Source organism: Ceratotherium simum, chromosome X, assembly GCF_057802395.1.
Source record: "Ceratotherium simum simum isolate JZ-2026a chromosome X, ASM5780239v1, whole genome shotgun sequence".
NCBI classification, from domain to species: Eukaryota; Metazoa; Chordata; class Mammalia; order Perissodactyla; family Rhinocerotidae; genus Ceratotherium; species Ceratotherium simum.
In genome coordinates this window covers 117998916-118016827 of record NC_141940.1, presented here as the reverse complement: position 1 = coordinate 118016827, position 17912 = coordinate 117998916, and the positions used below count along the sequence as shown (strand labels likewise).

Below are 17912 nucleotides of genomic sequence, written 5' to 3'. Positions count from 1 at the left end.
AGTATTGTACTCTGTTCTTCACTTATATTGAAATCATTTTCTTATAACAAACAATTAACTACAATGCAATTCTAGTCAGCTTTAGCTCCAATTTCACATCTAGACAAGAGTTATTCCTAACACAGGAATGAGTAAATTTTACAATAAGTAAAACTGATGCATAAAATAAATAAAATGAGATAATAAGTCTCAAAAGAATTGCATAGTGCCATGGCAGTGCTTCATACAGCAGACAGGATTTAAGGAGATTTTATCAGTGGGATATAGAAATTGCATGTATTGAAACTTTGGATGATTTATTTTCTGTGGGAATTTAATCAGTGAATAACAAAACAGAGTGAGCTAGAAGCGTTTGCTGCTCAAAGTTACTGAAGATGGCTGGTCAGCAGCAATAATTAACTAATTAGTTTCCTGGCTAATTAGAAGAAATGGAGACTATATGCCTAAAATTCTTTCCTTATTGAAAGGATCTAACTGACTCTCCCTATGAATACGTTCGACTAAGCTGTGCCTGCAGATTGTTCTTTATTTTAGCTTCAGTTAATCCATGACTCAAGATCATCTCCATTTTGCCCTCATATAGGAATTTTGCCATATTACCATAATATTTTATTCTGAACCTGATAACAAGGCCATTAGTCATTCATTATAACACAAAAATTCAAACTGGCTGCAATTATGTTTTCTGAATCAAAACCATACATTTTGATGTGGATAACTTAAGGTTCTATATTTAAAAGGCATTGAATGAGTCATAATGGTAAATAAGAAGACCGTTCGACTAGCATTCATATCTCCTGCATATGAAAAATTAAATGGATAATTTCTACCTATGACAGATTTATTTTTTTGGTGGAGAACATTCAAGAATTGATTTAATTAGCTATAACTATGCTCAGAAGCATAATTTGAAATATTGTTGAATGAACGAGGAAAGTATTTTCAAGCATAGAGAAAACTCTCTTAAAATTCCCTTTTGTTCATTATTCAACAAACATTTATTAAGCACCCACAGTTTGCATGGCAATGTACCACATAATGATAATCTAACCTGGCATCATTCTTTTCTAGCTCTGGTAGTTAATTGAATGAGTTAACCTCTTCAGCTATCCATTCACAGTATGTGAGGAAAGATTATAGAAATTAAATGAATGAGTCATTCTGAAAAGAAACACAGACGTGTACTGAGGTTTCCTTTTGTTTTATGTGCTAAAAAGAGGTTACTAGCTAACTACTCTTTCTATTTCTTCAGGGGCCCAGGAATTTAAAAAGAATCTTATCTCATTCAGGCAGTGAACTGTATGCTTAATCATGAGTTTCTAAATGTTTATAAAGGTGAGAACAGCAATTTGCAAGATTCTACAGATACGGCAGGGAAAAACAGCACAATTTAGGCAGATAAGGGAAAATGTATTTTGAGGGATTGTTTCCACTTGAAAAGTAATTGTAGACTTAATAATATAGGATAGGGTCAGCATTTTAGAGCTGGACATTAGAGCTCATCTAGGCCACTGGTTTCTAATCTTTTGCGTTAGAGTCACTGGATTTTTAAAAATACGGATTCTCAGTTCTCATCCCCAGGGATTCTGATTCAGTTGGTCTGCAAGGGGCTAGGAGGGGAAGCAGGCATACATATACTTGTAAAAGCTCCCCAGCAGCCAAAGCTGAGACCCACAGATCTAGTCCAGCCTCAACATTTTTGGAATGAGTTCCCTGAGGCCTTGAAAGAATAAATATCTTACCTAAGATCAACACAATTTATAACTCTTGGAGCCTGGCCTAGAACCCAAATATCCAAATTCCTAGTCTGGATCTCTCTTTACTAAACCATCTAGCACTGTTTCTACTTCTCTCACACGCTGGTTGAGATCTAATTACCAGTTAGTAATAGTTAGGAAGCCAAGACTGCCTATAATCCACGTGACTAGCAAGTCCCCTCCTCCTAATAACCGTGTGCTTCTTTTCTCGCTAAGTAGTGAATAAGTCTTCAGATGACACTGTAATGATTAATATACCTGTTTATTCTACATTTTTAAATACTTCACTTTTTTGAAACTTTTGCATCCATAAAATATATCATTCACATTTTAAGGCAAATAAAACAGATGTAATATTTGAATCTGTCCAATTAAAGTATTCATTATTGAGCTTATATAGCTGAGCACATGGAAGTACTCTAATGTCTTCCATTAATGTCTTCCAGACTGGGTTTTCTTAGCCAGCTTCCTTATATGATAATGCCTTTAGATTGGCCACTTCCACTGGGTTCTAAAAGCTCTAGGCAGGTAGGGCTCTTCTTCATCTTCATCAACTGTCTTCCAGCAGCTAGCAAAATGCTTGCCATAGATTCAACACTCAACAGTTAATTGTTGAATGAAAAATTCTTTATTACATTTTGTTAAGAAATGAGACACAGTGTCTTCAACCAACTTGTATAGGACAATCCCACATAAATAAAAGTACTGGGTAGATGGTTTTATAAAGGAGTAGTTTTACAGTTTCTTTATTACAAGAGCATTAGCCTGATTTTCCTGACATAAATTTGTACTTGCCATACCATTTGGATTACAGTTGGCTTTTCATTCATATTATGTTAAAGTCCTTCATTCAGTATATCTTTTATATGTGGCTGAAGGCACAACTGACGTGCAAGAAACATTGATGAAATAAAATTAATACCAATTTTTCTTGTCTTTTAAGAAATATAACCATTATTATTATCTGGCAAGATAAACAGTACAGTGCCTTTGGTGACTCAAAGGGGTCACACAGTATTGTGGAAGGCAGTAATCTAGCTGCAGAAGAAGATGATTCAATCAATGGCTTTTTAAAACCAAATTTTTATTAAGCAGGTCATTTCAATCCCACCTTTTCAACTCACCATTTTAACCCAACCACACACCCAGAGTCCACACATTTGTCTCTACGAAGGCCATTTGCTCTTTACCCTGAGGTTATAATTTTTGTCTTTTATCTAATTCATATAGAAATAATCAATACAAAATACCACTGACATCAGCTAAAATGACATATGTTTAAATATGGTAGAGATAAATAACTAGCCAAAGAATCGATGTTAAAAACTGACACTAGAAAAATTAGCCATGGTAGAAATATTCAATGCCAAGTAATGAATATTTAATCTCTGCTATATATATAACTGAGATGAACTAGAGGGCTGGAGGGGAAACAGGTATACATTTAAAGGGTTAATCTTAGATCTAACATTAACATTAAAGCCAATGTTAATGGAAGAAATTGGGCTGTGAATGGCCACAACACTAGAAGTTCCTGGCTCAGGGCCAGGTACACAGCAGGGATTCAGTAAATGCTTTTTTGAATGAATGAATGAATGAGTGAATGAATGAGTAAGTGAATAAATGAATGGTCCTCTTCATAGATTTAAAGTATAATATTGGGATTTGGAGACTTGGCTTTAAAACAGTCTATTCAAAGCTATGGATAAATAAACTAGATTTTGGGAAAGTCAGTGCTAAGTATAATGTAGGTGTTTCTGTTTGTTAATTAATTAAGATGACCACAAAGTCGTTATTCTTACCCTTAATTTCTCAGCCTGAAAAGTAAATGAACTGTATCTGTTCCGTGAATAATTGCGTTGAACTTGAAAGAGAACTCCCCATTCCGAAAGCCTCCCACACTACCAGTTAACTGTGATTTATCCCTTTACTTCTGAAGAATTTTAAGCATCTTCCATCTGATTTGACTGACAACCAATCTGTGCTTCCTCTGTCCTTATTCTCCCAGGAAGAAGATGTTACTCGTGAAGGTCGTTTTAATTTCAGCGGTTATGGGATGGGTCACTGCCTCCAAGTGAAAGATGGAACGGCTGTCAAGGCCACACCTGCCAACCCGCTCCCACAACCCCCAAAAGATGCAGATGCCATCAAGAAGAAGTTTGTGGACCGAGCAAAAAGGATTGACACAATATCTCGAGCTGCCTTCCCATTGGCCTTCCTCATTTTCAACATCTTCTACTGGATCACATATAAGATCATTCGGCATGAAGATGTCCACAAGAAATAGATGTGCCCTTCAGATCCTGGGACCTTCTTGCCTAAGTGTTGTGCTTGTAAATACACAGTGAAATTGTCTTTATATCACTTTGACAGAGGAGAAGACTGGGGGAGGGGGGAGGGAGGATCATGGGGGCGGGTTTCCTGGCACCTACATGAATAAAGATAAGTTATCTAGGCAATGAAGGAAAATGTTTGCACAAAATTAAGGTGTTGCAGAATCACATGAGCATAATTCTCTTCATAGTCTTTAGCATTATTCTTTCAGATGATGCATTAATTAGACATGATATGCAAGGTCAAGTTCTTGAGGGCTCTTTGTCTTTAGGTTTCGTTTGGTTTGGTTTGGTTTTGACTAATTCTGGTACTGAAAAATTAGCTTAAAACAAACACACACACACACACAAGGAAAATACTTACCATCTGACCATAGTGACTAGTCTATAGTGAGTCGAGGACCAAACTTTTTCAGGAAAATGCTGCCTCATTTTTAAAATAAGCCTCCTGAGCTACGTTCTTTACAATGTCTGTAATTAGTGTTTCACCCAAGAAATCCTTTTGTGGGTCGTCAATTATTTCTACTTATCAAGAAAACAACAACAAAAAATAAACACCAATAACAAAGAACAAATTTCTACTTTACTGTCCGTAGGTGTGCATTTTAATATTATTTTTCTTTCTTAGATGTCATTTGGGGTTTAAATTGTGTACTGTGTAATTGATTTGATAGTATACTCTCTTGAAAATAAATGACCATTTTATTTTAGATCCAAGTTAGCGCACTATATTTTTTTCACTTTGGCTGTATTTACATGCGACTTTAAGTGCTCAAGTGTGACTTAGCCATTGCAACCTCTTGGCCACAGTATTTATGGAGATGGTGTGTCCTGAACGGTGTAGCTCGTATTAGCTTGAACTTCCCATTTCTGCTCTCATTGTAGGTGTAACTACTAGTACTAATGTCAACTGACCCATGATTTCTACTGTCAATCCAAGTGAATATTGTTTTAAATATCCTTAACTAACTTAAAGAATTTTAAAATTGTACTGTGATTTTCATAACCCGTTGCCTTTTTGGTACCAGAGCTACGTGGTTTGAATCCTGGCTACATGTTTTAAGTAAGAAAAAAAATAAAAGACGTATTTTTGCTTACTCAGATAACAGACAACCTGTAAAAATATAATGAAAAAATTAAATTTTACATGTGCTGTAAAAGGGGTTATTAAAAAATATTTGTTCAATTTCAATAAAGCTAAGTGTGCCACAGAACTTCTCTAATAGTCTTTCCATTTTTTGCACTACAATGTAAATAATTTAGATGACAATAGTAACTTGGATTTTTGTTTCTGGCCTTCCTCATAAACTTGAAGCACTTATATAGCTATTATATTATATACATATACACATAAAGAAAAAGTATGTTATTCTTATTCAAGAAATAGGGAAATGGAGATGTGGAAGTATTAGTAGCTGTGAGCTGGACCGGGGCTTCACTGGATACTTCATATGAGATATGGAAAAGTTCCAAGAGAACTGAGGAATTATAAAATATCAAAGGGAAAAGAAATTTAAAAGAGCAACCTGTCCACCTACCCATCCTGATTTTGTCAGGATGTTCCATGATGAAAAAAATTCTGAGAACTCTAGTGAAGTAGAGGTAACTCATCTTGACCCTTGTAGATTTTCTTTAACCAAAGATATCCATTATAATATTTTCAGAAACATGTGGATTCATAAATTGATGTTTATGGCCTTTTAAATTTATTCAAATGTTGAATCATTTCCATAGAAAGCAATATCACAGAATGGCTAAAAGCATGAATTTTGGACATAGAAATTCTAGCTTGGCCACCTAGTGATCTTGGATAAGTTACCTGACTTTTCTGAGTAGCTCCCGTTTCGTGGAGTTTTAAGAGGATGAACTGAGAAAAATGCAAGTAAAGCCATTAGCTTGGTGTCTAACACATAATAAATTCTCAACAACTAATAGATAATAATAAAATTAGGGGCTGGTCCAGTGGCGAAGGGGTTAAGTTTGCACGTTCCACTTTGGTGTCCTGGGGTTCGCGGTTCAGATCCTGGGCGAGACCTACTCACCACTCATCAAGCCATGTTGAGGTGGTGTCCCACATAGAAGAACTAAAAGGATCTAGAACTAGGATATGCAACTATGTACTGGGACTTTGGGGAGAAAAAAGTACAAGAGAAAGATTGGCAACAGATGTTAGCTCAGGGCCAATCTTCCTCAAAAAATAATAATAATAAAGTTATTATATTTATGAATAGTATTAGTTATCCACTGGGAAAGAAGCTTCACAATTCCTAACCTTGGCAAGATTAATGCCATGCTTTTTCATCATTCCTAAAATGCTATTTTTTCTTGTGGTCATTCCTTTTGAAATAAATAAGGCAAAGTCTTTGATTGGTCTCAATTCTCTTCCTCCCACTGAAAAACAGTAAAATTGAGGCTAAAATGCCTCCCAAAGGTGGGCCTGACCCCATAAGTGTCCTAGGAAAAGCGCTGATGCTTCATGTGGTGGGATGGGGAGGTACCTTGGGGGAAAATCCTAAGCTAAATGATCATGTCTAATCAATGTGTGTACCATATGATTTCCTGGGCAGTACGGTCCCCACATTAGAAAATTTTAAAAAGATTCACCTCTAAACATATCTGCTAGCCACTCAAGTAGGCAAAGTCATCCTGGATGGCAAGCAAGATTCTTGACTTTTCTCTGATTCTAGTCCACATTCAGCGGAAAGAACTCTTGAGTGTACCAATTTGGGTTATATAAATAAGATAAAATCTCAGGGAAAAAAATTTTGAGTGCCACATACTCTGGAGAAATATATAATTCCCATATAATGTTATTTGAGATTTTATTTAGGACATTTTTCTTTCACAATAGTATTTGAAAGAAAATAGTTCAAGAGTAAAATCATGGCTCCGAAGAAGAGAACTTACTACCAGTTTTCGTTAGATTGGAAACTTCTGGAAGAAAGTGGCTATGTTCTTATGGGTTCTCTGCACTGCCTGCCAAAGCTCAAATGCCCAATGAATATTATTACTATCATTAGGAAAAAGTTGCTGAAGGACGATATGCTGTGCCTGTTGACAAAGTTATATAAGTTTTTCCCAACCAAGCAATGACATGAAGTAACCAACTACTGCTACCATTTTTCAGATAGTGGATTACTGTGGGATTTGATTTTTAAACATTTTTTCAATTCCTACCACTTGGTTTTAAGAACAGATCCAGATGACTTAAGGCTTAAAACTTTATGGCATTCTCAAACACCCAAAACAGACGCTACAAACCAGGCTGGCTGTAGATTTTTTAAAAATCCTTCCAAACAGTGTATACATTAAGCTCCTCATCTATGAGGATGAGCTGCTGAACAGAACTACCAAATTCTGAAAGCAAATTTTCCAATAAAGATTAAATGAATATCATTTTATATTTCACTTACCCCATTAATATCAAATCAGAAGGTTCTAACCAAAACACAGCACAAAATTCCACATCATATGATTCACAGCTTTGGAAAAGACTAAAGAAATCTATTCAGAAGCTTTTTTAGGATTTATGCATTTCCTAGTTTAAGCCTGAAGCCAATTTGTGGAATGAATATAAATCATATGTCTGCCAGATACTCTTTTTTAATCTTTCAACCTCTGCTTTAATCTTTTTCTTATTTTCACCATTTGGGGTTAGTTTTTTTTTAAGTATAATTTGAATGATTCAAACAATGCATGTTCTTCATAGATCACAAAGTAGAAGAACTGAAGATAACACCACAACCTCATATTCATATAGTGCTTTCAATATATCAACATGTTTTGATGTCTACAACAGCATTCAAATCTAATAATCATCCAAGGTGGCCAGATCACAAAGAATCAATATCCATCATTTGGTCAATAGATAAACAGAAGCTTCATGAGTTAATCGCCTCACCCCAAATCACCTATCACATTAGAGGTTGAACACCCAGGGTAATTTGTTTCCTAACTCCTCAGACTATATTCTTTCACTATATCACATCGTCAGGAAAATAAAAGCCTGGAAAGTCAAAAGTCATGATACCACTGACCCACCCTTATGGATGACAAAATAAACTGATAAAGGAGGGCATAAAATAGAATATTTCTGTTGACAATGCCTAAGAAAAATAGCTCAAATGCTGCATATAACATTAAGAACATCTTCACGGAGAGTAAATATCTTGTGTGACTGAATGGCTGAAAAGATACTGGGGTTGAAAAAAAGACTAATGGAATTCAATGTAGAAGGTGTTTATTTCTATTTTTGAAAGAGGAAAAACGACCTTCACATTGTCACACATGCCCCCACATAAGAAAAGATTCAATATTCCTACTTTGGTGCAAATGCATTTTCAAAATAACAAGTAACATAGTTTCCTCCAAGCTGAGGGTAGTGTGTGTTAGATGTTTTTAGACCATAAGCCAGCATTTAGAAAGTACATTATCACTTTGGCACAAATGATTCATAAATAGGTGAATGTGTCTTCGAAGAGGAGAGCAAAGCTCTGGGGTGCTCTGTTTGAAGTGTGCGCTGCACTGGCCTTCTTCTGGTAGGACCCAGGGCTGGTCATGGAATGGACAGCTTGGTAAGTCCTCATGCAGACTGAAGCTTCATCAGAAGCTCCAGGTCCTCAAAAACTATAGAATCAAGGGCTAGAAGATCTTTCATGTGCAAGGATCAGAACTAACTAATATTTCATCACATTCAATGGATAATCATTTCTTAAGCTCCTCCTGCTTTCTGAGGAGAAAGATTTAGGGGTGGGGTAGTGAGGAAAGAAGAAGAAATAAAAGGAAGACAGTAGCCAGAAAGTTCCTTTTAAGGCATAAATCAGCTCATGTCACTCTGCTTTAAACTTCGAATGGCTTCCCATCTTACTCACAGAATAAGCCAGAATCCTCACCGTGGCCACATGATCTCACCTCCCCTCTTCTCCCACCACCCTCTCTCGTCCCCTCTCCCTCCAGGCATACTGGCCAGTGCTTAAACATGCCAACCACACTTCTATCTCAAATCCTTTGCACTTGCTGTTTCCTCTGCCTAGCACCCTCTTTCCCTGGGCCAGGAGTTATCAAACTTTTTTAAGGCCAGATAGCAAATGGTTTAGGCCATATTGTCTCTGCTGCAACTACTCAACTCTGCTATTGTGGTATGAAAGCAGTCATAGACAATATGAAAACAAATGAGTGTGGCTGTGTTCCAATAAAACTTTATTTACAAAAACAGGTGGCAGACCAGATGTGGCCCATGGGCAGTACTTTGCCAACCCTTGCTCTAGATACATAAGCTTACTTACTCTAGATATATGAACTTACTCATTCATTCATTTGATTCAGGCCTCTGCTTGAATGTCTTCTTATCAGAGAGGCCCTCTCTGACCACCCTATATAAACTAGTACCCTCCAACCATTATACTCTATTTCCCATTCTTGCCTTGCACTTTGCATAGCACTAGTCACTTTCCAATTGATGCTTTTATGTGTTTATTGTCACACATATACACACACACTTGAAGAATAGCTCCATGTGAGAATGTAGAAACATAAGTTCATTGTTGTATTCCCAGGGTCTAGATCTGTGCCTGGCACTTAGTAGGTGTTCAATCAATACAGTATTTGCTCAATGAATATTGAATAGTTAATACTTATTAAGGAGTTAATTGAGTGTTTGCGTGTGAGGCTTAGAGATGGAACTAAGGAACCTAACAGTACCATTTAGATAAAAATTGCTGTCAAAACTTAAGCAGGTTTTGGGTCTGTAACAATGAAGAAATTGCACTAGATTAGCATTTTCCAAAGTGTGCTCTGAAAAACCCTAATTCCACAGATCCTTAAGGGTCTGACACATTAGCAGACCTGCCTGGATTGAGTTTTTGTAGTTTCCCATCGACTTTTATCAGAAGACACAGGGCTTCTAAGATATGGGGGTTCTGAGAAATACCTCAGGGAATCTCCTACATTTCACACATATTTCTCTTTACCCCCCACTACATAGTAGCAATTCCTTTTCCCCTTGATAGTCAGGATCAATCACTCCAGCTAGTAGAGTAACCCTTTTCTTTGCCTGCCTACTCCCTGGCATGAAGAGTCCAAAGTGCCAGGTAGCACTCTCAACTTTAAGTTCCATTGTTGTGTCACTTGGAGGAAGCAGAGGCAGAGATTCCAGAAGAAAAGTTAGAGATTTGAGGCTTTCTATATAAATACTCTTAAAGCATAATTTTTTAAAAGATAAAATCATGACTCTCATGCAAATATAAAATTAACACATGTCAAAAGTTGCATTTAACTTATTAATTGATGAAAAAAACACAGAAAAATGTTAAAGCCAATCCAAAAAGCATTTGAGAAGTTAGGTATTTATAAGCAATGTTAGGATAAGTTTCCTGGGTTAGACATAAAACTGGTTGATGTTCAACAGGGTTATAACAATAATCCGTGGGGTTTTCTCTTCTTTGGACAGAAATTATTTGCATTTCTGCTAAACAAAATTCTACAAGTTCACCTCTGCCTCTGCAGAGTGGTAAAATAGCCCAGACAAGATGATGTCAAACTCAGCACTGCACTGAGAGAGTACCTGCAACCTTTTTTTGTCTATTTCCAAGTTTCAGTTTTTCTGACAGACAATTGCAATTCAAATTTAATGCTTAACTACTATCTGACTATTAATATCATACTTTAACAGGACCAAGACCCAGAGCATTAAAGTAACATGCCCCATATCACACAGCATGTTAATGTAACTTTGGGCTCAGAACCAAAATTTCCTGAACTCTATCCTGGTTCCTTTCTAAATACTCCCATGAGCTTTTTTCTGTGTATCCCAGGTAGAGAAATTTAGAAAGGGTAGTTTCTCTCCTTTAGATTATTCTACCTCCACGTGATTATTTGCCCATTTTTCTGGAAGGCAAGTGGCATGGTTACAAAGGCACAGTTTGTGGAGTCAGATCTGAGTTCAAATTCTCCTTCTGTCTTGTATTTGCAAGGTGTCCTTGGGCAATGCTTTAATGCCCCAAGACTGAAGATATTGTAAAATATAACATAATAATATCTACCTCATACAATTTTAGGTGAGGACTAAATTGATTAGTACCTGCCACTTAATGTGTACCGAATAAATATTAGTTCCCATTTCCCTTCCTACCCACCTTTAGTTAATGTTTATTTTTATTTATTTATTTTTTGTGAGGAAGATTAGCCCTGAGGTAACATACGATGCCAATCCTCCTCTTTTTTGCTGAGGAAGATTGGCCCTGGGCTAACATCCATGCCCATCTTCCTCTACTTTATATGGGATGCCGCCACAGCATGGCTTGACAAGCAGTGCGTCGGTGCAGGCCCAGGATGCGAACCCGTGAACCCCGGGGCCACCGAAGCAGAGCGCGTGCACTTAACTGCTATGCCACCAGGCCGGCACCTAGTTAATGTTTATTTTGGGCTGGCCCCACGGAGTAATGATTAAGTCATATGCACTCCGCTTCAGTGGCCTGGGTTGGACCTACACCACTCATCAGCCATGCTATAGCAGCAACCCATATGAAAGGAGAGGAAGATTGGCAACAGATGTTAGCTCAGGGCAAATCTTTTTCAGCAAAAATAATAATAATAATAATATTGATGATGTTTATTTTACTAATGACACCATTCAGAGCCTATGAATGGAGTCAATTTCTGTGTGGTCTACCGTAAATATTATAATTTTTTCTTTTTTGAGGAAGATTAGCCCTGAGCTAACATCTGTTGCCAATCCTCCTCTTTTTTGCTGAGGAAGATTGGCCATGGGCTAACGTCTGTGCGCATCTTCCTCTGCTTTATATGGGACGCCGCCACAGCATGGCTTGATAAGTAGTGCGTAGGATCCGAACCCACAAACCCTTGGCCGCTAAAGTGGGGCACGCAAAATTAACCGCTACGCCACTGCGCTGGCCTCTAAATACTGTAATTTTAAAGCATCTAAATATCAAAAAGGCTGATTGAAAGTGAAAAATCCATATCTAGAGACAGTCTGACTACACTTCTTTGGTAAAATGGGACAATAGTGTTCTTGCTGTTTCACTTTGACCTAACACAGAAAGGAAAACATTTTCCCGATTTAAATGTTGAAAAGTTTAAGTTGGCATGACCAGGGCCAGTGGGAGGAAGTTATTAGGAGGATTCTTGCTATATATAACAAATATTGGTGCAGGACCACTACAGTTTACAAATTGCTTTCACATAAATTTGGCCAGATCATCCTGTGTTCACAGGAATGGTGGCCTTGGGCAAGTTTCTCTCACAGCCTCAGTTTATTCTTCTGTAAAATGGAGAAGAAAAATGGTTTCCCATCAGAAAGCCTAGCACGCAGTAGGTCTTCAGTGTGTGATAACCACCATCATCAGCAGCAGCAGCAGCAGCAACAGAAGCATCATCATCATTACCATCAGCAGCAGCAGCATCACCACCATCATTATCATCATCATTTTTCAGATAAGAAAACTGGAACATAGCACAGTCAAGGGACTGGTCCACTGTCACAGAGGTAGATCCAGCCATCAGGTACTAGCCATGTGACTCTAGGCAATGTCTGCAGAATGAGAATGATGATATTTTCCCCATCTACCCATATTTCAAGGCTACTGTGAGAATAAAATGAAACGACGAATGTCAAAGGTATCTCAAAACTATTTTCTGGATGAAGAAAGTGGGGCACAGAGAGGTAAAGTAACTTGCCAAAGACATACAGCTTATAGATGTCACACCCAAAATTCAAACTCAGGCAGTCTTTCTGCACAATCCGTGCTCTTAGTCACCACATTATATTGTTCTTCAATATAAAAAATATCATGGTGGATATACAATTTGTATATTTATTTTTTGGAGATTTTATCATATCATTTTTAATTATTCATTTCCTTATCCATTTCCCCTACCAGCCTATGAAACTTTCAAGGGCACTATGTTAGTTTCCTAGGGCTGGTGTAACAAATTATCACAAACTGGGTGGCTTAAAACAACAGAAATTTATTCTCTTACAGTTCTGGAGGCTAGAAACAAGAAATCAAGGTGTCAACATGGCCATGTTTCCTCTGAAGGCTCTCAGAAAGAATTATTCCCTGCCTCTTTCTAACTTCTGGTGGTTGCTGGCAGTCCTTGGCATTCCCTGGCTTGTAGCTGCATCACTCCAATTTCTCCCTCCATCTTCACATGGCCTTCTCCTCTGTGTATCTGTCTGTCTCTAAATCTCCCTCTCTTTATAAGGACACCTTATAGGGCCCACCTTAATCTAGTATGACCTCATCTTACCTAATTATATCTACAAAGATCCTATTTCCAAATAAGGTCACACTCTGAGGTTCCGAGTGGACATGAATTTTGGGGGAACACTATTCAGCCCAGTAGAGGCACCAATTGTGTCTAATTTTTTACACTCTTCCAGGCACCTAGCCCAGTGTAAGGTACATACAGATTCAGCCAGATATAACTTAGTGATTGAGCATGGAGGTGCCGGAGTGGGATTGCCTGGGATCAAGTCTTAGTTCTGTCTTTGGGCAAAAGTTCCAAACTCTCTCTGCGTCAGAGTCCTAATGTGTAAATCGTACCTATTTCACAGAGTTCTAACGAGATTTAAATCAGTCAATTCATGTCAAGTGCTTAGAATAATCATTATCCCATAACAAGTGTTGAACAAATATTATTAGCATTATTTTTAGACAACAAATACAATTAATATTTGTTAAATAAAATAATGAAAGCAAGGAGTGTCAAAAAGCACTGAAAACAGCTTACATTCAAGCTGTTAATATTATAAAATATTTTCACATCAGTCCTTTCTCTGTGTGTAGTCTTTTTAGAGCATCAATGAACATTCAATTTAAGAGAAAGAAGGGCTGTAGGAGCAAAGGAGGTGAAAAGGAAAAAGCTTGCCTTTCCTTCTCCCACAGGGAAAAAGAATTCAAAAGAGCCATGGAGAAGCAGTATTATTTCTAAGAGACCATGCTAGGAAAATGGAATTGCTTTTCTGAAAGAAAGTAGAAGACTAGTACCTGGAGGGTCTAAAATGTAATTATGGTATTGATCTCAGGAAAGCCTTGGATGGATCTAACTTTTTTTTTTTCTTTTTTGCTCTCCAGTATCATTAAAATGGGCTCACATGTAAGGGTCTGCAGACTGCATATATCTGAACATCACACATCAAGACAGGCAAAAAGGTCCTGTTAGTGGATCCGAGGAGGTCTCTCTCAAGGTAACATTCAATATGTGCTCACATTGGTTCCCTCTTATCAGGAATCTTCTTAATGGCTCTGGGGACTGATTTAACAAGCCGTTAATGAAGTGGCAAGGGACTAGGTTGCAAATCAACCTGAAGGTACTGTGTCCTAGCCCCATCCAGCCTGTGGGTTGACTACGGGGACGAGGGGATCCCAAACCTCAGACTAAACATGAATTAAGGCTGATTTTACATCTTTCCTCTGTAGTCTCACTGAGGAGATGACTCTTTCTTTGATTCCAGCTATACCTCCTCAGTTTCTTTCCCTTCCAAGCTATTTAGAAGCCTGCAACAATAGTCACCTTTCCCACTTGGTTGGACACACATACAACACAATATTTTGCTGGGAGCCTCTGGTTGCCTCCAAACCCGATGAAAGCCTCGAGACTGATGACTGGGGACTCCAGATTTTTTAAAAAGTGTTAACAACAACTCATTATGAATATATTAAGGGTCCTTCAGAGCATTTGAGGGGGGAAAGTCGGAGATGTATTTGAGGCCTTTTGGAAATCTCTGATTCTATGGTCATATTTTTACTAAAGCATTCAGTCAAAACTCTTAGAATTCCACGTCCTCCTTCATAGAGAAGCTATGCCAGCTGCAGACATTTTAAAATGGTTGGATCTTGTTCTGGAATGGGAATGAGAAATGAGGCTGGAGAGAAAAGCTGGGATGAAAATATAAAGTCACATGCCTGGTTAAAGCTCTTGGGATTTCTCTTGTAAGTAATGGTATGCTAGTACAAGGTTTTAAGCATGGGAGGGACAAGATTGATTTTGCATTTCAGAACATAACTCTGGCTACAGAGTATAGAAGAGATCAGAGGGAGATGAAAGAGATAATTTCAAATCTCTAAAGTTTTGACATTAAGTATTCCTATCGAAACCTGACAAGATCCATCTACTGCCAAACACAACTTAAGCAAAGGAGAAGAACTTCTAGCCTGGACAAAGAAACAAAATGGATGCTAGAAACATGGATAAAAATTTTTACCAGTTAAAATTCATCCAAATTCACCACGTTACTAGCTAAAAATTCATCAACATTACACTTCTGGTTACAATCAAGAGTTAAGCATAGTACAAAAAACAGTGAGGTATTGTCACTCTGTGGTTAAGAACGCAGGCTTAGCATTGGATAGGCCGAGATTCAATCCCCAAATGTATCACTTTCTGTTCCTTTCTGTTCCTGTTCCTTTGATGTATTGCTTAATCTCTTGAATTCTCACTTTCCCCATCTGTAATGTCAATAATGATAGCAGCACCTGATTTGCAATGCCATTGTAAGATTCATACATGTAAAGTGTTAGAAACTACATTACAGGGATCATGGCGAGGGTTATGTCTACCAAACTCAGTGGTTTCTTTACATGTGACGGGAGCTCACTAGAGTATTCCTTCTGGCCTCTCTTAGCCCCTTCCCAGAAAGGAAAAGTGACTGAATCTGACTGTGGAGTTTGAAGATATTTTCCTGCCCCTTCCTGTTTCTTTTCTCTTGGGGGACAGCCAATCCTCCAAAATTGCACATTGTGCTCTGGTCTTGCCGTGTTTTCAACATAATGGAAACGTTTTCCATGGAGGAGGTGTTTTCAACATTTCCCTTCGGGGAAAGCCCACAGTCCCCCAGCACGATCTATGACTAAACAGATAAGTCTGACTAATTCTAGAGTTCAGAATTTTAGAGACTGCTCTCCCATAGATGTAAATCACATTTTCCAATATCAACACTATTTACAATAAAAGTGACACAGGTATACCACACAGAATGTGTCCTTGCTTAATGTTTTCTCAGGAAAATGTCTCTTTGTTTTTAATATCCAAACTTCACATAAGTACTTTTCAGGGGAATGAGGGTTATATTAAAAAATTACATTTATGCCTTAAAAAATCAATATAACCTTTTTAACAAAAGATCATGGGGGAAACATCTCAAGTTTCACTCCTAATACAATTGGCATTTAAAATAAATCAAGTTTATATGGATCAGAAGCACACACAGATATTTTGAAGTGCTCCAGAGTGTCAACAGAGGGGATTTGTGGCTAGGATATTGCTGGCATTAAGAAAGACATGACTGTAGACAAAGTAACTGCTTGTTAACAACCATATTAATTACTTGGTGTCAAGGAAGCAACGTTTTAAGCATTCTAGCTCATGATATGACAGTTTGTTCCTTACATATGGGCATTTTAATGTGTTTTAGTTGGTTAAGGGTTGTGGGTTGATTTGTAATGCATAATAATTTTTCTCATTTAAAATAATCAGAAAAGGGCTCCTTTAGCATTTTTGTGCAGAACATCTGATTTCATTAACAGAAAACCAATGTTAAGCAAGAGATGTCTGCATTTTGGGCCTCCCATCTGCCTCACCTACTTGTCTGATTTTTCAATTAGTTCACAACTCAACAGAAGAAGCAGATGGCTATTTGTTGGCCTCCACTAATAAACAGAATACAGCAAAAGTGAGAGGATATTGCTTCCGAAACCAGGTTACAAAAGACTGTCACATCTGTCTTGCTCTCTCTTATTGCTTGCTTGCTCTGAGGAAGCAAGCTGCCATATTTTGAACTGCCCTATAGTGAGGCCTATGTAGCAAGGAACTGTGAGGGTCCTCTGGCAAACACCCAGCAAGGAACTGAGACCCTCAGACCTATGAGGCCTATGAGGAACTGAATCTTGCCAAGAGTCATGTAAATGAGCTTGGAACAAATCCTCCACCAGTTGAGCCTTGAGTTGATTTCAGTCCTAGCCAACACTTTGATTTCAGCCTTTTAAGAGACTCTGAGCCAGGGGACCCAGCTAAGCCATGCACAGATTTCTGACCCACAGAAACTATGCAATAATAAACGTTTGTTGTATTAAGCTGCTAAATTCTAAGGCAATTTGTTATACAGGAATAGATAATTAACACATTCAGTAAATGTATGCTGATGAAAGAGTAAATGCATGACTTAATTATTCCCCAAAGAACTTAATTGATTTGGATCCTTAGGTACTCACTTCCAGAAAATGGACCCAGATTTTCTGAGTATGCCCTGGTGTTTGTAGAAAAATAAATAAGGCATGTGCCAAAAACTTGGTTGGATCCCACCAGCTTAAATCAAGCCTAAATTTAGAGAATTTCTGTCTGGAATGGAACTTTGAGGTCATTAGCCAAATGCCCTCATTTTGTAGAAATGGAAACTGAGGCTCAGAAGAGCTAAGTGACTTGACCAGGGCCACAGAGTCCATAGAAGTGTCATGTTAGAGCCCAAGGATTCTGATTCCCATTCCAGGTCTCTTCCACAGCATCCCATGGCAGTGGGTAGAGGACAGGAATATCAGAAGGGCTGGAGGAACCCTGAATGTAGAAAGTAAGTCTCAAGCAGGGCTCAGAAGAGTGGGTAGGATGAGGGAAGGCATTCCACCTGAGGGGTCTACATGACAGAAGAACAGTGATGGGCTGCACCTCCTGTGAAGGGTGCTGAGAATGAAAATCTCCATGGTTTGGTCAATCATCTTAAAGCTCATATGAAAGGTGAGGGTGGGGAGGCCTTGGAAAGAAATGGTACCTACAAGGAAGAGAGGTCAGCAGAGATAGGAGGACAAATCTT

General features: G+C 38.0%; 1 protein-coding gene across 1 annotated transcript in view; it reads left to right on the top strand.

The window, feature by feature from the left end:
• GLRA2 (glycine receptor alpha 2) overlaps positions 1–4145 on the top strand; it is a 177485-nt gene extending 173340 nt beyond the window's left edge. Inside the window, exon 8 of the mRNA XM_004435132.3 lies at positions 3766–4145. Within this exon, the coding sequence (XP_004435189.2) occupies positions 3766–4044 (279 nt within the window). The 3' untranslated portion in view covers positions 4045–4145. The remainder of the gene's footprint in view (positions 1–3765) is intronic.
• Positions 4146–17912: the final 13767 nt, after the last annotated feature.